Source organism: Danio rerio, chromosome 6 (genome assembly GCF_052040795.2).
Source record: "Danio rerio strain M-AB ecotype USA chromosome 6, GRCz13ab, whole genome shotgun sequence".
In the NCBI taxonomy this organism is placed as follows: domain Eukaryota; kingdom Metazoa; phylum Chordata; class Actinopteri; order Cypriniformes; family Danionidae; genus Danio; species Danio rerio.
The window spans coordinates 9,506,506-9,528,526 of NC_141026.1; the positions used below are offsets into that span (position 1 = coordinate 9,506,506).

The following is a 22,021-nucleotide window of genomic DNA, read 5'->3' on the forward strand; positions in this document are numbered from 1 at the left end:
TTAAAAAAAAGTAGAGTGTTTCTTTAACGCAAGATGTAAACATGGCTTTAGTAACATGGCTTTTTTGCAATTGCATGTCAATAAGTAGTCATATTAATACATTGTCTGCTTAACATCTCCCGCTAACCGAAATTCTACAATAAAAAAGTATTTAAGGTTGAATAAAGTCCAATGTGATAAAATTAAGATCATGTTAAGTCTTAAAGGCACTGTTCACCCAAAAATGAAAATTGGGTCCTTAACACATCAGTGTTTGGACTTTCAGCAGTGAAAATTAAACCACAATGAACTGAACTAAACTGAAACTCTGAAAACTGGACTGACACAGTTTCAATTTACTGTAATCTTATAATTTGCTATGGCACAATCTAGTAAAAGCGTTATAGAAATAAAGATAAATTGAATTGATTTGATTTAAATTGAATTGAATTGAATTGAAGAATGTTGGGGAAAAAAACTGCCATTGACTTCCATTATTTTGCAGTACTTTTTGTTCCTATTGACATCATCTGCTGTTTTTTATCCTCAACATTCTTCAGAATATCTTATTTTGATTTTAAAAGAAGAATATCATAAAAGTTTACAACCACGAGTTAGTAAATGAAGAGAAAATGTTAATTTTGATTGAACTATCCCTTTAAAACAGATATCTGAAGCTAAATAGGCTGGTTAAACAGGTAACCGCAGCCAATGCTAACACAGAGTTACAATGAACCATCACAAAATAAATAAATTATTGTGACTGGAGCCATGGACAACATTTAGAAGAAAAGAACAGATCTGTGGTGCCTAAGACCACACTTATGACACAGATACGGTCAGATTGAGTTATCATCCCAAACTAAACATCTGACACTTGTTGAGCTCTGAAAAGAAAAACAGAGCTTGTAGCATTAGCAGTGAGAGCTGTCAGCCGTTCAGTTGGTGCAGGTGATGAGGGAGTTTACGCTGGCACATGTTGGGCATGACTAACAACACTGTGTTTAGATTGACAATTTAAATGAGCTCATGGCAACTTTGATCTTGATTGCATGCCTTGGTTAATATTTTAACACAGTCTGAGGACAACAGACGTGCTGTTTCGGATTGTAAGTCTGACTAAATTAGCATTAGGATTTTTCTCTTCAAATATGATTTCATTATAGCAGTATGTTTGGGGTCATTATCATGCTGAAAAACAAAACTATTACAAATTAGGTGCTTTCTAGTAGAAATTACATGACAATGTAAAGCCTGTCTGTACATTTCAGCATTCACAATTGCATCAAATCAGGCATTGACAACAGCTTTGGCACAATTAAATGCAGATCAAACCATCTTCCATCTTTCTCTAACTCGCTTTCACATATCTCTTATACAATTAGACCCCAAACATTTTAACACAGTCTGAGGAGAAGAGAACAGTCTGAGAACAGACATGGTGTTTTGGATTGTAAGCATGACAAAATTAGCATTAGCTTAGCATTTGTGTTGTTTGGAAGATTTAGATCCAATACAAGTTTTTCTTCCAATGCCTTTCAAATATCAGTTACAAACACAGATGTCATTAAATACGACATGTTTTAATGTAATTCTGATGATGATGTTCAGAGACGGAGGTTCGGGTGACTCTGGGATCTAAACCAGCATGCACTGCAGCGGAGCAGGGACAGCTCTGGTTTGACACTCTCAAAAGAGGACTCTTCCTGTGTGACGGCACAAACTGGCACTCAATGTTGCAAGGTATGAAGACTTTCGACCATTTTGATGAAAACTTGACCTTTTAAAAATTAAATATGCAAAAACCTTTTTTAGGTTTACCCTGCTGAAAAATCCAGCTTAAACCAGCCTAGGCTGGTTGGCTGGTTTTAGCTGGTCGGCCAGGCTGGTTTTAGAGGGGTTTTGGCCATTTCCAGGCTGCTTTCCAGCCATTTCCAGCCTGGTCTTAGCTGGTCAGGCTGGGAGATGACCATCTAAAACCAGCTTGACCAGCCTGGTTTAAGCTGGGAGTCCAGCCAAAACCAGCTATATCCAGCTTAAACCAGGCTGGTCAAGCTGGTTTTAGCTGGATTTGGCTGGTAATTTTCCTGCCTGACCAGCTAAGATCAGGCTGGAAATGGCTGGAAACCAGCCTGGAAATGGCCAAAACCCCTCTAAAACCAGTCTGGTCAACCAGCTAAAACCAGCCAACCAGCCTAGGCTGGTTTAAGCTGGATTTTTCAGCAGGGTAAAGGGATAGTTCGCTCAAAATGAAAAGTTCTGATATCATTTACTCACACTTTACTTGTTTCAAACCTTTTCTCATATAATATCCTATTTCTCTTAACAAAATAAGACATGTTTTCAAAAAGCATTACAGAAAACCATGTTGCTGATGTTAATATTATGTTAATATCTTTACATTTAGCAGATTAAATGACTATATAGTGCATTTTGTGATGATACAAGGAATTAAGTAGTTTGTAAAGGGCCAAAGGCTCTGCAAATAGAAAAACAATAACAAATTGAGAAACAGTTTGACAATGTCACAATCAACAGCGATCTAGCCCATGCAGATCGTTGGAGAACTACAGATCTTAATCCAGATTCATGAAAACGTACCTCTATATATATTTCTGGAGACCGTTAAATACATCCCCAGGAGCTGTGTTTTTTTTTATGCAGTTTTTGTTTTCGCAAATCCCCTAGAGGCCGCTGTGTACGCTTTTTGAGATCTCAAATTTCTCTCGCGAGTGCCATTCGTTCCTGCTGTTCTCATGTAAATCCACCAGAGGTCGATGTCAACTGACTGACAGACCGATCGACTGACCAACTCTCCTCCATCCCTTAACCCAACCAACAAATTTAAAAAGCAATCCAGATAAAGAACAGATCTCACCTGAATTTTACCACATTTTACCACATTCTCACCCTGTCATTTACTCGTTTATTTAATTTTTTTGGATTCTGTTTTGGTCTTACCTGCTTTCTGGAACTGTTCTTTACCGGACTTGAACCCTGTTCAATATCATATAACCCCGTTGTCATGACGGTCAGTGACCACCTGAGGGCGCTGTAGTTCAACAGGACTTAGAAGGAACTACAGCGTCTCAAAGAGACTACAACTCCATACTTACCACGTGCATACACTGATCTGCCATCACAGCTGTATCTGTTTTACCGTTGATTATCTGGACTATATATTCTATCATTCCACCACTGTTGATCATCGCATCGTTTGTCTTCCTTGTCTTTCTTGTCTCCAGTCCTAGTAAGTCTTGCATACCGAGTTTCTTGTTCTTGTGTTTTGCTATAGTCTCGTGTTAACCCGTCTTAGTTTCTTGTTTTGTTTGTTTGTTAGTTACTTTGCTCTTTGATAATTTTGGATTTTTGTCACTGTTTTCTGCACGATATATCATTAAATTCTGCACTTGAATCTGCTATCTTTTGTTCCCATTTTTTGTTATTGTTTTGATCACGCTAAACGTGACACCCGTAGTGTTCATTTTAAAGACAAAATACAGCCAAACATACTTCTGGCTACATATTTTGCAATCTCCAAAAATGTATACAGGGCTACATTTCCAACCTATGTTGACAAATCTGCCACCAAATGAACTACAAATCCCATCATACTTGTACTCTCACACCTGTTCCAATTCACCTTAATTGCAAACACACACAGCTGAAGCTGTTCAGGACTAATCAAATGGGATATAAAGACAGCACACACACACATTGTGGCTGCATCTTGTTATACTGTTTTGTGAACATTACGGCGTGTTTCCCTTGCCTTCCTTAACTCTGTTGTCCAGCGTGTGTTTTGTCAAACTGATGATGATGTTTTCTCAGTTTGTTATTGCTTTTCTATTTGCATGTCCCTGCTGAAAAATCCAGCTTAAACCAGCCTAGGCTGGTTGGCTGGTTTTAGCTGGTCGACCAGGCTGGTTTTAGAGGGGTTTTGGCCATTTCCAGGCTGGTTTCCAGCCATTTCCAGCCTGGTCTTAGCTGGTCAGGCTGGAAAATGACCAGCCAAATCTAGCTAAAACCAGCTTGACCAGCCTGGTTTAAGCTGGACATAGCTAGTTTTGGCTGGATTACCAGCTTGGCTAGCCTGGTCAAGCTGGTTTTAGCTGGTCATCTCCCAGGCAGACCAGCTAAGACCAGGCTGGAAATGGCTGGAAACCAGCCTGGAAATGGCCAAAACCACTCTAAAACCAGCCTGGTCGACCAGCTAAAACCAGCCAACCACCCTAGGCTGGTTTAAGCTGGATTTATCAGCAGGGGTGTTTTCTTGTTTTGCAGTGCATTTGAGATTCGGTATGGATTACTACTTACAGAAACAAAAATAATGTAAGAAGTATATTCTAGGAATTAGTTCATGTCATATTTATATTTAACATTAATTCTATTGTGTAATCCTTTAGCTAACAAAACTGCATCACAATAGGCATAGTCAATTTACTAAGAATGTAGATTGTGAGGAAGGTAATTCCAGTAATTATTATCATCACTAAAACCATCAAAGTTTCTTGTCGAGTAGTTTCTAAGTATTTTCTCCACTATTGAATCTTCAGACAAAGACAGACTGGACTATGTGGATGATCACCAGGACCTGTACACCAGCTCTGAGACGCTGGATATTGAGCTCTTCCAGATCCCCTCTGTGGGTCTGTTTGCCGCTATGGCTCATCGGGCCATCAAACCAGGCTCTGGCATCTACCGCTGGAGCCACGGACACTTCCAGCTCTACCAGAACATCAGCACCTTCAAGGCACAGGCCTGGAAACAGTTCACTATAGGGAAGAAGGTGAGAAGTGATGATAATGCTGAGTCTGAAGTCTTCAAGAAAACAATATATTTTTCTACATTCTACGTTCAGACAGAGACGAAAAATAATACATTTTGATCAACATGACATCAGCAATTAATAATGTAGGAAAGAGCACAGAGTTGCACAATCCTTTGCATGGATGTACGAAAGCATTTGCAACTTGTTCAAAGAAATGAGAAACTGCTTTTCTGATGTGAACTACTGACACAATGATGTGAAGATTAAACAGGGAGTTTTGAGAATTTCTGATCTGAGAAATGTACCAAAGTGACTGAGAAAATCTGTAAATAGAGTGATTTCAAGTCTTTTAAAAATGTAGAACAAACAAACAAAACAATATCAAGTGATAATATATTACATCTTCAGACAGAAGTGATTGACACTTTATTAGGGGGGAAAAAACTACCGGCAGAAAATCAGCCTGAGGTGAAATGTTAAGGAAGGCTTAGCAGTCAGGAATGAGAGACGGGGCAGATCTAGAAATCCAGTAGATGTGGTTCAGCATTTTCCACAGGTTTTCCACACATCTGGAGACAGATTTTAGTTTTGATGTGGTGTTAATACATGCAAGCAGTAGCTATAAATCACCAGTATAGTCAGTCGCAGAAATTAATTTCCCCTTCCCCGAATGAATACGCATCTGTCTGTCTGCAGTGTAATTATTTAGTCTTAATTATATCACGCAGAACCTCCAAATCTGAAGAATAGGAAGTCATAAAAGGTCTGTTGAAACCTGCAGCTCCTGTTATCATTGTTATATCATAAAGTCTGTGTATTTGTATCAGTTATGACTCATAGGAGGTTTACGGTGCGGTTTATCTCCCAGCTGATCTTCATATTGTTCTATATTTAGCAAGCGGGATTGATGATAGCCAAATGACAGGCTGACTGATAAGGGAAACTGTATCTGTGTTTGTCTGTATGGCTCATTTATAAGTGTGTGTGTGTGCCAGATGTTTTTGGCGGTGTCGAACTCTATGGGCCCTGCAGATGGAGAGCCGGAGCTGTCTGTGGTCTATAGGTGGAGTAATAAGAGGCTGAAGTTTGTGCCATATCAGACTCTGGAGACACACAGCGCTCGCGACTGGGAGGCCTTTCAGATTAATAATGAAGCTTTTCTGGCTGTGGCTAATCACCGGACAGGTTGGTTCCTCCTACCACGGTGGACTGATTCTTAATCACTGAAACAGCTGTTTTCTATTTGAATGTATTTAAAGTGTTAATTCCTGTGGTGGTTAAGGATAAATATTATGCACCATTATTAAATTTTTATTTTTTATTTTTTTTAGTGAAATGATTTTTCAGATATCGATCAATTAAATTAATTAAATTGATTTAATTAAAATTAAAATTTGTAGCAACAGAATTTTTTTGGACAACTTATTTGTTTTATGTTCAATCCACTTAAATTTGTAAAGTTAAAACTTAATAACAGGCTCATTGTGGATAATTAAACTCGTCTACATTTCCGGAGAGCACGAAATACCTCCTAGGAGGTACGTTTTTTGCAGTTTTTGTTTTCGCGAATCCAGCAAAGGCCGCTGTGTACACTTTTCAGACCTCAAATTTCTCTCGCGAGTGCTATTCACACCCGCTCATCTTGTGTAAATTCACCTAATTATGGTGCATAATTATAATAGTTCTTATATTCAAACAGTTTTTAGGCAGTTTTTTTTTTTTATAAATCCTAAACAAATAATCTTTAGAATGAATAGAGGCTTTAGAATAGAAACATAATTTATGTTGATTAAGAATATCCTTTTTTTATATATGTGCCCAGAGCCACATTTGTGAGAACCGACAAATATGTACACTATACTACGTCTCCTTACAGTTAATGTTTTTTACAAACCGCTGGAGATTGCTGTGTAAATTTTTGACAATCTCAAATACGTCACTTTGTGAGCACAAAAGACTTTCAAATGCAAAAACTGTAGTGGAACTATCGATAATACTATTAAATGCCAGAGTAGAGTAGAGGCTGCATTGATGAAAAGTCAAAAATGATGCTGAAAAAAGTTCTCTTAGGAAGTTTGTTGTTTCGGGATGATTTTTTTAACATTTACAATATTTTCAACAAACAACATGCATCAGTGTTTTTAAAGTCCTCTTTGGAACGAATTTACGAATTTTTCTACAAACGAATTTGTCATATATTCTATCGTAACTGTGCAAAAATATTGGGGGGTTTGGCGCAGGCCCTTGATAATGTCTCTGGGGCCCCCTTAAATGTATGGGCCCTTAGAATCGTCTTAACTTCCCCACCCCATAGCAGTGCCCCTGCCTGTAAATATCATTAGTGTGAAAAGGAACAACAGTTGTAGCCATCATACTGCCCTGTAGTGTTCATTTTACCTCGAAACGGCAGTCAAAAGTCATTTGCTGTACTAAATATTTGCAAATGTAAACTGAAGCACGTATTTCCAGTAAGCCTGTGTTGCATAAATATGATCTTTTCAACATGGACCAGGAGTTTTGGGAGGTGACCGTGACGAGCAGCAGAAATGTTTGTACTACACTTTTTATAGCGCTATTAAACCGATGTCAAAACAAAACAGCGTTCACGACCTGACTGAATATGTTCCACCTATGTCTATTTAATAAAAAGTATAAACAGTATAAACAAAATCTTTTTATTCCGTAGTGAGTTCTAAGTCATACTTTAAAGTGTTTTATGTTACATCATTAGATATCCAAGTAAGCAAATATGTAAGAGATTAATTCAGCATTTTCTCTTATAAAATATTGCCTTGTCACTGGAGCACAATAAACCCTGGCTTATTCTTTTTGAAATTAAATGATGTTGACATTTGAAAGGGCCTTTGAATTGGGAAAGCCTTCAGTGGGACACAGCTTATTACAAAATAGATGTGGTAAGTAAGGTTTGCTTGAAGTTGATTCAGAAAATGCTTGCTTTGGTTTGGCATTTCTTCAATACATAATAGCTGATAAATGTGGAGCTACTGGTGGTGTTTAGTAGATGGTAATTGTTGAATACAAGAAATTAAAAATAGTGCTGATATGGCAAGCTGTTTTAACATTTTTTTTAAAGATACAGAGTACTTTGTATTTTATTAGTTTATGTTCAATTTTAGTAGTACTTAAGGCTGATTTATACTTCTGCGTCAAACGCATGCGTATGCTACGGCGTTAAGGCATAGCCCTTCAGTCTGGTTTATACTTCTGCGTCAAGTGACCGGCGTAACCCACGGCGCATGCAACGCACGTAGCTGTGCATTTATACTTTTGCGCGCTGTCTCTGTTGGTCTGCATTAATACTTCCGAAACGCTAGTTGGCAGTGAGGTGTAAATGTTCCTCTGTGTCGAGTTTTTTCGCTGCTGTTTTGCTTTTCCTGCACACTTCCTACATGTACAAGAAGCTCAAACTCGCTCATTTTGAGGCAGGAACCGGCGGACATGCAACAGCTTTAACTATGAGGTAAACACAAAATTTTAAAAAAAGGTAAACAAAAATTTTTTCCATCCGGAGCTCCTTCACGGGACTCCACACTTGTAAACAATCGCTCCATTAGGCTCGCGCCCAGCTCGCGCGGCTCTCGGTCCCGCCCATACTCGTCAGCGCTACAAAGCTGACCAATCACAGCAATCACGCGTTGTTGCGATGTGTAGTTACCGTAGCATACGCCGGCGTTTGACGCTGAAGTATAAATCAGCTTTTCTTCTTTAGCTATTAGTGCTTTTTCTTTAGCTACTGATGCTAAAAATTATATTGTCAATACTAGTGACAATAAAATAGCTACTAGTTACTATTGAAATTATAACTAGTATCTAATGAGGAAAAAAAACTAGTTTTTAACAATCATGTAATAATGAGTATCTTATGAATAATTACTATTGTTTATGACTATTATTAGGTACTAGTATCTTATGAATAAGAACAAGTATTTAATGAATGAGCACTAGTAAGTAATGGATAAAATTACTATAGTGGCATAAAAATAGTTTTTTGCAACACATGCTCATTGGGTGTATGTGCCCAGGGCTACATATCTGAGAACTGAGAAATATGTGCCCTGGGCTATGTATGCCTGCAGTTTGTGTGTACAAGGAATGCTTTGGGGTGGTATGACGCAGCTGACAACTTGTTCCTTCTCACGCTACACCGCTAACCACTTTGCACTATTTCGCTGAGCAGATCGGACTGGGTTTTGGGTCTGGCGAAGGACGGTTCCAGAAACCAAGTAAAACAAAAACTGCCAGCATACGTAGCTCAGGGTATGGTTCTCAAATATGTAGCACAGTAAACGTATCTCCAAAGAGCATGGATTGTTTTTTTTAGATTAAATTTGACAACTTTTTGCCATACACTGACACTTTTTCATGTTTACTAAAGCTATATTCAGAGCCTTTAGCCTTTAGACTTTTGACCTCAAGACTCGATTGCATTACATTCCTCTCTTCCCTTTTAGAGAACGGCAATCACAACATTGAAAGTGTTGTTTATAAGTGGAATCCAGGAACCAAGACGTTTGAGGTGAACCAGACCATCTTGACATCAGGTGCTTATGACTGGGAGTTTTTCACCGTAGGGCCCTATCACTTCCTAGCAGTGGCCAATGCTTTTGACGGCACCTCTACCCAAACCGATTCATCCATCTATATCTGGCTTGGTGGAGCCTTTCAAGTCTTTCAGACTATAAGGGTAAGATTAGCAACCATAAATATTTTATTTAAGACTGAAATGCTTTATTCTGTGAAAACATCTGACTGGATGAACATTACCCTGCTTATTACATGGCTACTTGCCACAATATCAAACTGTTCGACACAAAACATAGATCTGGGCAGTATTCATTTTCTAACTCTTTCATTAAATGTAAAGCTTGCTGAAAGATTTTTTTTTACATATACAGCTAAGTGCAGCCTACATTAAACAACTTATTTAAAATATTATCATTATTCAGTCGCAAGATGGCATCAAACAGTCCAGTTCAGCAAAGAGACAGATAAGCACATATATTGTAATGTATGAGAGTACAACAGAGGTGGAGTTTCTACAATGTTGCTTTATTATTAAGCGGGATGGTCAGACAGGCAGGGGTCAAAACAGGAGCAAACAACGTCAAGCAAACAATCAAAAACAAGAAACAGTCCCAGATCAAAAGCACATACAAGGACATGGAAAAATGCTCAGAATGCACTTAACATTACCAAGACTTCAACTTCACAATGACTGAGGTGCTTGTGTAATCAGAATCCAGTTAATGTGAATCAGGTGTGAGTTGCAAATAATTGTGGTGCATGTGGTCCTGGCGAGTGGCTGATGTGAGATGTTGAGGAAAGGAACGGAAAGGAAAAGAAAAGAAAGGAATAAAAAGGAAAAGTTGTGACATTTGGCCAGCTATAGTGACCCACACTCTGAATTTGTGTTTTGCATTTAACCCATCCAAGTGCATGCACATAGCAGTAAACACTCGGAGCAGCCACTGCTGGAGGGTTGGGGGTTGATAAATAAAAATGCTCTCTTCTGTTAGGTTAACTTTCTAAATTTAAGAAAATTGTTGGTTGTTATTTTATTTTGATCTTCTCTGAATTTTTTATTTTTAATGGAAAAACTAGTAGCGCATTAAGTAATATATTACAAGTAAATAAATTAGGAAATCATGAAACACGTGAAAAAAGGTGAATAAGGGACTCATGTTGGTGTTTCCCAGTTACAGTATGTTATTTTACATTTAACTGACATCTGTTCTCACAAAAAATTACCTTTAGGCATCTGTAGTATTGCTGGAGTGGTTAAGTATAGGGTAAAGCCAAGCTTTAACTGTCGTAAAACACCCTGAACTGGTACTCAAGAGATTTATGGTTTTCATCTTCATTCATCACAGCAAATTGACTTTACTTAACGTATAATATTTTTAAAAACTTTTATAGTTAATCAAAGGGAAAAAATTCTTTAAATATAGAAAATAATGTCTGTTCATATGTTACATTACATTCAAAGTATATACTAGTACTTTATTACACTTAACTGAAATGGAATAGTTTATTTTTGTAACTTCCTTTACTATTACTACGTACTTTATTTTTTCTCTGCCCTCTTTGAAAAACGAATCAAAGTATTATACACAAATTATGTTTATATTTAATAAATTGGAGCCTGATAATACAATTGACCATTCACTTTATTAGGATACAAATAGCAGCTTGGAAAAGTAATTTTGTGTTTAGAAGAGGACATACAGTTGAAGTCAGAATTATTAGCCCCCCTTTGAATTTTTCTTTTCTTTTTAAAATATTTTCCAAATGATGTTTAATAGAGCAAGGAAATTTTTACAGTATGTCTGATAATGTTTTTTTTTCTTCTGGAGAAAGTTCTATTTGTTTTGTTTTGGCTAGAATAAAAGCAGTTTTTAATTTTTTAAACACCATTTTAAGGACAAAATTATTAGCCTACTTACTATTAGTCTACAGAACAAACCATCGTTATACAATAACTTGCATAATTACCCTAACCTGCCTAGTTAACTAAATTAACCCAGTTAAGCCTTGAAATGCCACTTTGAGCTGTATAGAAGTGTCCTTGAAAAATATCTAGTAAAATATTATTTACTGTCAATATGGCAAACATAATATACATCAGTTATTAGAAATGAGTTGTTAAAAATATTATGTTTAGAAATGTGCTGAAAAAAATCTTCTTTCCGTTAAACAGAAATTGGGGAGAAATAAACAGGAGGGCTAATAATTTTGACTTCAACTGTAAATTTGGGGGTGATAATGAAAGAATATCTTGAGCGTAACCTCTTAAAGTTTGGTTAAATAGAATGTTTTACTGTATGTATATGTGTATATATGCTGTATATAATATGCAAATTAACCAAACTTAAGGATAGGAAGTCGAAAGTTATAGATGTTTTCATTTCAATCTTTAAAAGCATTAAACTATCTATGTAATATATTGCCTTTTAAAATATATTGCCTCTAAATCACTGGTCCAAAGTCTGTCAACATACTTAACAAGCCAGCCTCACCTCTTGTGAAGTTGTCAGCTGTTTCAGATGGGAATTCCCCAGTGTGCAGATGTGTTTTACTGGGGGGGAAAAAAGAACAAGAAGAGTTTTTTTGTTAATATGAAGCGTTTAGATGATGTTTCACTATAATTAAATCCAACATCTAACATCTAATCAAAGTCATACTCAGTGATACGATATGACTCTTGTGTAGTTATTGATGCGGTCAGTGTCAATTCAGCAGGACTGTTTCCCAAAAATGTCCTATAGCCTAGCATGAAAACAATTAGTTCAATTGAATTCAATTAAAGTTTATTTGTATATCGCTTTCTACAATATTGTTTCATAGCAGCTTTACAAAAGATCCACATTATTCCATTACCGTCTAATTAAGTTGTAAATTACAATCAATATAAGTTATTATATTAACATAGTTAAAAACCTGCAGTTTTTACGTCTACGCGTACATGTTTAATAAAGTGTATTTGTGTATTAAGTGTATGTGTTCTCGATGGTTGACAGCATCCCTTCACAGGTCTTGGATTCCATCAGTGGTGCTGCACAATCTCTACAGCCCTCGAGATGGGCATTACCAGGTGGAAATAGAGAGCAAAGAAAAAACATTGGCTTCGCTTTCTGTCAATTCGCAAATGAAGTGCTAAAAAGGAGTTCTATAAACAAACATAGAAACAAACATACTGAAACATAGCATTTCTAACAAAATGTCGGGCATATTAGGACAGGAAGAGTGGGTCCAACAGGTGGTTTGTCAAGCCCACTCACTTGCAAGGAGCACACTCATGCATCATACAGTTATGTGATGCATTGAGTGTATACTATACTAAAAAGAAAGGGTCTTTAATCTTGTTTTGAACCGAGAGAGTGTGTCGATGCCTTGGACAATATCAGGAAGACTTTTCCAGAGTTCAGGAGCCATATATTAGAAGGCTCAACCTCCTATAGTAGACTTTGCTATTCTGCATACCAGACTATCAGAGTTTTCAGATCTTAAAGAGCGGGTTGGATTGCAAGACAGAAGGTTGGCTAGATAAACAGGAGCTAGATTGTTTTTAAGCTTTATAGGTAAGAAGCAATATTTAATAATCAATACGGAACTTAACAGGCAGCCAGTGTCAGGATGATAAAATTGGGTGATATAGTCTTTTTTTTTTACCTGGTAAGAACTCTGGCAGCTGCATTTTGCAATAACTGAAGTTTATTAATAGAGGATGGGCAACCGGCGAACAGACCATTACAGTAATCCGGCCTAGAAGTCATAAAACCATAAATTAGTTTTTCTGCATCTGAGATTGGGACTGTACAATATGATGATATATAATATACAGACAAAATAAACAGTCTCTAATTACATACTATGCACTGTAGCTTTTTCATGGTGTCAAAAATACATTGTTTATGGTAAAAGTCTTTCACCATATTTATGAGCGCAATATTACACGCCATTACGGGGATGCAAACAGAAAGGTGAATAACAGAATATGTATATAAACTATTAATTGATTGAATTTACAGAAAATGTACTATCATGATAAATACTGTTATCAGGATACGAGATGAGTTATATATCATATCATATTAATAGATTAATAGATAATATTTATATCATGAACTTGGATTTTTGGCATATTGACCAGCCCTAGAAACAAATACGTTCATTTTAAAGGTTACAATCCTCTTGATTACACATACCTTTTTTAAAACTTATTTGAGGGACAACAATAAAAACCATGGTGGAATAAGTGCTTTAGAAAACCACACCAATTAATCTATTTATGTCAATGTATGTCTGTTAATTTCAGACATTCGGAGCTACAGACTGGGAAATGTTTCAGATCGGAAACCGAGTTTTCCTAGCAGTTGCCAATGGTCATATGCTGTGCGAGAAAGGACCGAGCCTCTACACCATCAACTCAACTATATATGAACTTGATATGACAACCAAGATGTTCCTCAAGTTCCAAGACATTGTAACATACAGGTAAAGCCTGAATCAAATGTGCTTTTGGGGTTGGGAGACGATCATAAGTCAGATGCTTTGACTTGATTTCCTTTGATTTGGCAGTGCGGTGGACTGGGAATTCTTTACTGTTGGAGACGAACATTTCTTAGTCGTAGCCAACTCGTATGATGGATCGTCTTACTCTTTGAACAGTGTCATATACAGGTAATTACTGAAAAATACATGTCACGATTTCATTGTTCTGCATTGCCTACAACGATTAGCCAAAACATTACATTAGGCCATATATTAAAGGTTTATTTACTCTATTTATTCTACCTCAATTGTTTGTAAATCTTTTTCTGTGTTTCAGCTAGCAAAATGATTTTTGGTGACAAATCTTATTTGCACACATATTTTGAGAAAATGCTTTGAATTTTTTAAAAACTAAACAATACACTCTGGACAAATTTACTTCCCTTTTGTTATGTTCGGGATGAAAACATAACAAATACACTTTTTATATTAAAAATACGTCACTTTGTATGTTTCTTCATCAAATCAGTGACATCATTTATGAATTTGGCAATTAAAGAGTTAAAATCCTGTAATTTTCTAAACAATTTAGTAGTTTTGATCAGGACTGAGGTTGATTAACCAACACAATCTCACAGCAATTCGTAACTTTTTGATTTAGTGGCTAATTCGTGTGATTTCGTACGATCTAATTCGTACAATTTAGTACGATTTGCTCATCCCCCAATGACGGTTGGGTTTAGGGGTGGGGGTTAGGTGCCACGCCTCCTTTTTAAAATCATACAATTTCGTACGACTGAACTTATACGAATACGTACGAATTAGCCACTAAACTGGCAAAACGCAAAATACTTAAGTTTTCTCATGAGATCAGACTGGATTAACTGATTTATACAAAAAAAACATAAATAAAATATTTATCTGAGGCATTTTACAGCAGTTTAACAATAATTCAGTGAATGTTTCCAGTAGTTCCAATAGTCAAATATCCAGTAGTTCAATAGTTTTTAAAATGCTTTAAGATTTGTGTCAAGATTATTAATACAGCAGTGTAAACTGTAAAGAAAATCACACAGAAGCACGTCATGATTTTTCAAAGTTCGATGCGATCCTGGATTAGCATCTATGTTATTCCTGGAACATCATTTTTGTTGGAAAATGTAATCCATACCTATTCCCGACCCCTAAAACCAACCATAACTGTAAATTACTCCCAAAATCAGAGGGGAATAATAGTTAATTAACACTCTAGTAGAAGTGCATAAACCTAACCGTAAGCTTAAACTTAACCAAAGTCCCCTTTTTTGACTTAATATAAACAGTAAACATCCCTTAATTCTGATTGGCTGATTGAAAGGATGTTTCAGGATCAACATAGATGTTAATACAGGAACATGTCCTACTTGGTGAAATCAGGTTGGCGTCCCAGTGAAAGTGAAGATTTTGATTCTTGTTGTTTTGAACTACAGATGGCAGGGCTATGAGGGTTTTGTCCCTGTTCATCGGTTACCAACCATCGGATGCAGCGACTGGGAGTTCTTCACCTCCGCGGAAGGTTCATATCTGATGTACTCTAGCGCCAAAGCTCCTCTTTCCAAAGTCTTCAAGCTCAGGATCCACTGAGGACACAAACATTGTTCAGCTTTTGCATGTTCCCATCATAAACCAGAGAGGTTAACAGAACTGATTCATTGACTCTAGACTCCTTTGAACCACCGACAATTTGACCAACTCTTTTTAATCACATCGAAGTCAATCAAACTGGCAGAATCTGGAGTTTGATATACTTTCTAAAAACTACCTCAATCTACGTAAAAATATTCAGTGGAAACTTTGTGAATCTCGGTTTCAATGAATATCTTTGAACATTAGATGTCCAGCAACATCTAGGCTCTGTGCAACTTTAATTTACAACGACCAGGAATAGAGTAAAAACCTTTATGGAGAAAGCGCCATACAATGTTTATTAATTACAGATTAAACCAAATATGTAAAATAAAGTAATAATGTTATTTATATGTATAATATTTGTATATTACCTCTTGTTCTTTGCACTACAATAAATCGATTTTACTTTGTCAATACATGATTGTGTTTTACATTACATGTTTTGAATGGTGGAGGGACAGATTTGTTTGATTGTGGACAGTTAATCATTATTTTTTACTTCATTACTTAAGCACAATTTTAAAAAACTTAGCTAAATTCGGAAAATGAAAGTGTTTTTTTACTCAGGTGTATTTCATAAACAATTCCCTGAAATTAATAAAAATGATTAAAAAAAAATAAATAAAAAAAACAGGAGATCCTCTGAATTAGTGCCTACAGCCGATAGCTTGAAATGTAAGTTAATAATGCCAAATTTTAGGATTTATTATTGTCAATTAATATCAATATTGTGATTATTGTTACTGTTTGTGAACTAAATCTTCTCGTTAAGTCTCATTAAGGGCAGGTTTTGTTTAAAAACTAAACATAAATGTTTACATGCAACAAAGCAATGCTGATGTATTTTCTCCACAGTTGTAGCACATAACAGATATAGGCTACACCAATTTATTTAAAGAAACATCTTCCTGAAATATCAACACATTTTTGCATTGTGACATATTTTTAGATTGTATATTTAAATTTGTGTATTTTGCAAAGTAACCACAAGAATGGCTAATAATAACAACTTTTTACCACTAGAGGGCGCACATTCTAAACAAAAACAAAAGCGTAGCTTGATGACGCTGAGGAGCGTGGAATTATGGGAATTGTAGTTTTTAACTCCACTGGTAAAAGACCTAGAATTGTATGGATTTTCTTTTATTCCAATAATCTTTAGAATAAGAAGTAAAGATTATGTTCCATTAAAATATTTGGTCATTTGTTTTCTGTAAATATGTCCAAACTTAATTTTGATTAGTAGCTAATACTGTAACTAGGCCTACTAAATTTGGACAAAAAAATAGGTGTTTTTTAACCCTCAGAGTCCACATTTTCAAACATTTCCAAATATCACTAATGGAAAGCATCCAAAAACTTTCAGGAAATTGTATATCAAGTTAAAAAAAAGGTCTATGGTAATTGGTGACCAGGTATATAGCCTATATATTTCCATATTACCTATATATATATATATATATATATATATATATATATATATATATATATATATATATATATATATATATTTCCATATTACCTTTGGTTTAACAACATGTTATTTATAGTTAATAAATTTAATCAAATTCATTTAACTACAGTAAACAGGTTTTGCTTTTGATAGGCTACTTGTACCTGGTTATTCAAATGGTAACCGACTTTTAATATTTTACAATAATAAAACCAAATTTGGTCTATAAAATTACGACTGAACAGTCTGTGTTAACCACATGGATTTATTTTACATATCTAATCTTAAAACTCCAAAACCCTTTGACCCAAGAAAGAACAAATACGGGAAAATGAGGACGGTCGTAATAACAAACTACTAATACCACAATGCATTGCGACCGGACATGTCATCAAGCAAACATGGCTGCGTCCTAAAAACACAAATGGTTTTCTACTCAGATTTCAGTTTTCATTATTTGAAATCAAAGAAATTGATTTTTTCGAACGAGAGATTCGCGTATAAAATATTGCCTAATACATACGTTGACGGTCTAATACAACGACACCAATACCGCGGCTGTCAACGAAAATAAAGCTGTTGTTTTAAACCTCAATGGTGAAACATGGAAGCACTGCATCTCCTCTCAGATTTCTGTTTTCCGCTTTAAGGACTGAGATTTATTCACGACACCTGTGATTTATTTGGAGGAACCTCACGAAGCTTAAACGGAGCAAAAAGGAGCATCTAGTTCATCGGTTGTTTTCAAAAAGCGATGTTTATTCCTGTGAAGTCGTCATATGCAAGAGTGAGCCCATTGATCGTTAATCGAGAGCTGGGGAAGACCAAGATGAGATAGCAAGAGGTGAAACGCTTTCCTTTCGCAGTAATCGAAACTCGGTTCAGACCAGAAAACAGGAGATTTGCCAATCCTGAGCTTTACGAAACAGCTGCGGTCATGTTTGGAGATCTTTTTGAAGAGGACGGGGATGGTTTTTCCTCTGCACCTGGTTCAGGTGTGAAGGGAAGAGAGTGCGAGCCTCCTCCACCGAGAGGGAAAATCAAACTCTGCGGGATCAAGAATCAGGGCGGCACCTGTTACCTCAACTCACTCATCCAGACGCTGCTCTTCACACCCGAGTTCAGGGGTAAAACTCAGTAGATGTTTCAATGCTGTTTAAGAGAGTCTTCACCCCACATTTTACATTCTGTCATTATTTAATCATTTTACTCGTGAAGAATATTGAGGTAAAGTTGGTTTTATATTCGCATGTTTGGACTTTCGCCTTCCAAATATAATTTCAGAGAAGTTTTTTAGGAAATTCTAATAGAGAATTCATATTAGCAACCAATGACTATTAAAGTACAACATTGTTTACAGTCAATTAAATAGTGCTTATGTTGTTTTGAAGTCATATTCATTCATTCATTTTCTTGTCGGCTTAGTCCCTTTATTAATCCAGGGTCGCCACAACGGAATGAACCGCCAACTTATAAAGCACATTTTTCGGCAGCAGATGCCCTTCCAGTCATTCACACACACACACACACACTCACTCATACACTACGGACAATTTAGCCTACCAAATTCACCTGTACCGCATGTCTTTGGACTGTGGGGGAAACCGGAGCACCCGGAGGAAACCCACGCGAAGGCAGGGAGAACATGCAAAGTCCACACAGAAATGCCAACTGAGCCGAGGTTCGACCCAGCGACCTTCTTGCTGTGAGGCGACAGCACTACCTACTGCGCCACTGCCTCGCCTTTTGAAGTCATACTTTCAAGCAATTTCAGACCTATTATTCAATGTAGCATGTCACAAATTGTCACTGGTCAAAAATGAACAAGTGTGCAAATATAAAACTAGCTTTACCCCAATGTGAAAAATCTTCCGTCTTTTCCTTTCCAAATAGTTTGCAATGGTAATTTTGAAACACCAATGCTAGCAAATCAAGTAAAAGTGCAATATATAGCCCAAATCAAATGAGGCCTTTATTTGTCACATACACTTTCGTATAGTGAAATTGAACAAAGGGGACTGACAGTATTTTTACCGATGGGTGAAGTAATGTCTGTAACATACATTTATCTCTGACAGAGGAATTGTTCCATCTCGGACCGGATGAATTAGGATGTCTGGCTGACAAGGACAAACCGGAGGCAAAGGTGTGTGTATAAACATTTATAAATGGAAGTGTTTAATGGAGCAGGGGTCCGTTCTTCATACCTCGCTTAAATGATCTAAGATGATTTGGCAGATCCTGGATCTTTTAATCTTGATAACTGATGTCTGGCTAATTTGGTTCTTAAAACAAGTTTGTGAATCAGATTAAATGTCTGGATGTATTGATCTAAGATCGCTAAATGTTTTGTAAAGGACAGATCTATCGATCCTCAAATTATTTATTTATTATTACACAAATTGTACTAAAGCTGTTTGGTAACTTAAAATGTTACGCGTTTTTATCTAAAAGTTTATATTAATAAACATTCACCTTGAACCTCTTGGGGAGAAGCACCCCATGACTGTTTTGTCTTTGCTTTTCAGAGTGCAGAAGCTATATATATATATATTAGAGGTGTGAACCTATACTGGTCTCACGGTTCGGTTCGGTTACGATTATCATGCCATCGATTCGGTTCAATTCGATATCTCGGTGCATTACGGTGCATTGACGATGCTTTCCATATACAGTGTTATATTTTAGGGGGGAGGCTATAACATGCTGTCTGTATAAACACACAGACACACAGCACCACACTGTCTCTCATTCAAACACATTCACAAACATAGACAGCATCAAACAAACAAACGCGCACACACACAAACACACACACTTAAGCCCTTGCAACAGGGAGAGCTCGCACTGAGCGGAGCAGAAAAACGAAAAAAAAAAAAAACGAAAAAAATAAGCACTTTTCCGACGGTCCCTTACTGAGAGCTCCTCTCAGCCCGAGCTCTGCCGGCTAAAGTAAACGCAGACTGCGAGGGCTTAAACGGAGCAGTGCTCGTAATGTCGAGCGAAAAAAAAGAAAGACAGCTGTGAAACATAACCAGCTTTGTCTTTCTGTAGAAAAACACACTTTAGATCTTTTTAGGGTAAGAGGTTTTTGAGTTAATGCCATCTATAACTGAATGTGTGTCAGGAAAATCGAAAACAAAACCAACTGAAGCGCGCTCATTTCTGGCGCCCCCCTGGATGTAAAGCGCCCTTAGCATTTGCGTATGGTGCCTATGACACGGGCCGGCCCTGAGTTGACTGAGTGTTGTAAATACCGGCGCTCACCTCCCTCACGACAGAGCGCATAGGAGATAAATGACGTCAGTACATTATAACCGGTTATGATTATTACTGAATCGATACCGAATTGTCCGCGTCTGCATCGCGGTGCACCTAAGAAACAATTAATTTTGACACCCGTAATATATATATATATATATATATATATATATATATATACACATATATATATATATATATATATATATATATATATATATATGTGTGTGTGTGTGTGTGTGTGTGTGTGTGTGTGTATATATACTATTTTACTGTCACTTTCCAAGTGTATGTAATTATTACTATAAGAATATTTGGTACATACTTTCAGTATTACCTTTGTTTGAAATAACTCGATCTAATCCTGTTTATATAAAATAGGCCTGCTCCCTAGCAGGTTTGAGCTACCAGAACTGTTGCTATGACAACAATTCTTGGATGAGTTTTAAAGAACGTAACAACCCTGGATCATGTCAAATTGTCAATAACCAAATCCAGCTAATTGAGTTATCCACATACAAAGAATGGACCCCGAATGAATAGATTTGACCCATTTTGTGTCATCGCAGGTCCGTGTGATTCCTCTGGAGCTTCAGAGACTGTTTTCCCACCTGTTGCTGGTGGACGAACAAACTGCCTCCACCACAGACCTGACGGACAGTTTTGGCTGGACGAACAATGAGGTACTTTCATAATCTGTAATTACTTTTTATTTAGCAATATACGTTTCATCTAAATATAAATCATTTTAGAGGCTGCTCTCTGTAATAATCTGGGGTTAAGCTGCAAAGGTCACTGTAGGTAATAGCACCTAAATGACAAACTGAATAACCATGCTCAAGGCAAAGCAGCAACTGTTCATTTTCCTGACATGTTTTTTTTTTTTCTTTCACCCCTCACTATTTGTACACACAGCTTTTTAAAGCCCACATGAACTGAAAAGCTGCATTTTTTTTATATTGTGATGCAGTTCCTAGAGAAATGAAATATTAAATGAGAAAACAGTGGGTGTGGCTTGTTTTTCTACTGCGAGCTGATTGGATGTTAAGTGGGCATTTCATTCTGAAAGATCTGGAAATGGGTTTAAGGAGTTATTAATTTACAACCTAACAGACTCCTCCTGCTTACCATTTCTGTTTGTTGTCAAAACTGATAGTTGGAGGGGCGTGGTTTAATGTTAACCTCGCCCAATAACTTAAAATCACATTATCTGACAATTTAACTGAAAACAAATAGGAAGTGCATTTTCAGATTTTAATTTTAGATTAGAAGGGCAAACTTTTTTATTTGTTAATGACATGCACAGATGAATTGTTAACCACAAAACTGCCAATGTGAGGTGGTTAGTTTTGATTTCACTTGTACTTAAACACTTATCAAAAATTAACCATGATTTCCATTTATATGACCACATTATCACTGCAAATACCATGGTTATACAAAGGAAAAAAAAAAAGTAGTTTTCCCAAAAAAAAAAAAAATAGATTTCATGCCCCTTCAGTCATATGTTGTAAAAGAAATAAAATTAATCACTTCTGTTTTATTAATAATTTATTGTAATTTAATATTTTTTCAATATTTAATTTCCTGCGAGTAAATCCACATTTTTGGTACTAATGTTTTACAATATAGCTTACCCCAAAATAAAATTCTTTAATAATTTTCTCACCTTCTACTCTCCATTTATATTTATCTTTTCATATTTATCATTTAATATACAGTTTTCGTGAATTTAATTGATTTATTTCTATTTATATATTTGTTTGTAGATCATCTCTAATTGAAATATTATATTGTTCTTATCATCTAATGTTTTTTTTATTTGTGTTGACCGTAAAATAAGCAATAGTAAAATAAGTAAAATAAGGTGCTAATAT

At 36.3% G+C, this 22,021-nt stretch overlaps 2 protein-coding genes across 8 annotated transcripts in view; both read left to right on the forward strand.

Annotated features, from left to right (window-relative positions):
- The window catches only part of tspeara (thrombospondin-type laminin G domain and EAR repeats a), a 34,303-nt gene extending 18,459 nt beyond the window's left edge, over positions 1–15,844 (forward strand). For all 7 annotated transcript variants that reach the window (XM_087256569.1, XM_087256572.1, XM_087256566.1 and 4 more), the window contains 7 exons: positions 1,591–1,722; positions 4,536–4,768; positions 5,746–5,935; positions 9,223–9,455; positions 13,587–13,765; positions 13,850–13,951; positions 15,232–15,844. In XM_087256569.1, the coding sequence (XP_087112695.1) occupies positions 1,591–1,722; positions 4,536–4,768; positions 5,746–5,935; positions 9,223–9,455; positions 13,587–13,765; positions 13,850–13,951; positions 15,232–15,385 (1,223 nt within the window). In that variant the 3' untranslated portion in view covers positions 15,386–15,844. The remainder of the gene's footprint in view (positions 1–1,590; positions 1,723–4,535; positions 4,769–5,745; positions 5,936–9,222; positions 9,456–13,586; positions 13,766–13,849; positions 13,952–15,231) is intronic.
- A 1,429-nt stretch (positions 15,845–17,273) lies between these two features.
- usp40 (ubiquitin specific peptidase 40) overlaps positions 17,274–22,021 on the forward strand; it is a 32,484-nt gene continuing 27,736 nt past the window's right edge. Inside the window, exons 1-3 of the mRNA XM_087256711.1 lie at positions 17,274–18,010; positions 18,962–19,029; positions 20,714–20,827. Coding sequence (XP_087112837.1) covers positions 17,821–18,010; positions 18,962–19,029; positions 20,714–20,827 — 372 coding nt within the window. The 5' untranslated portion in view covers positions 17,274–17,820. The remainder of the gene's footprint in view (positions 18,011–18,961; positions 19,030–20,713; positions 20,828–22,021) is intronic.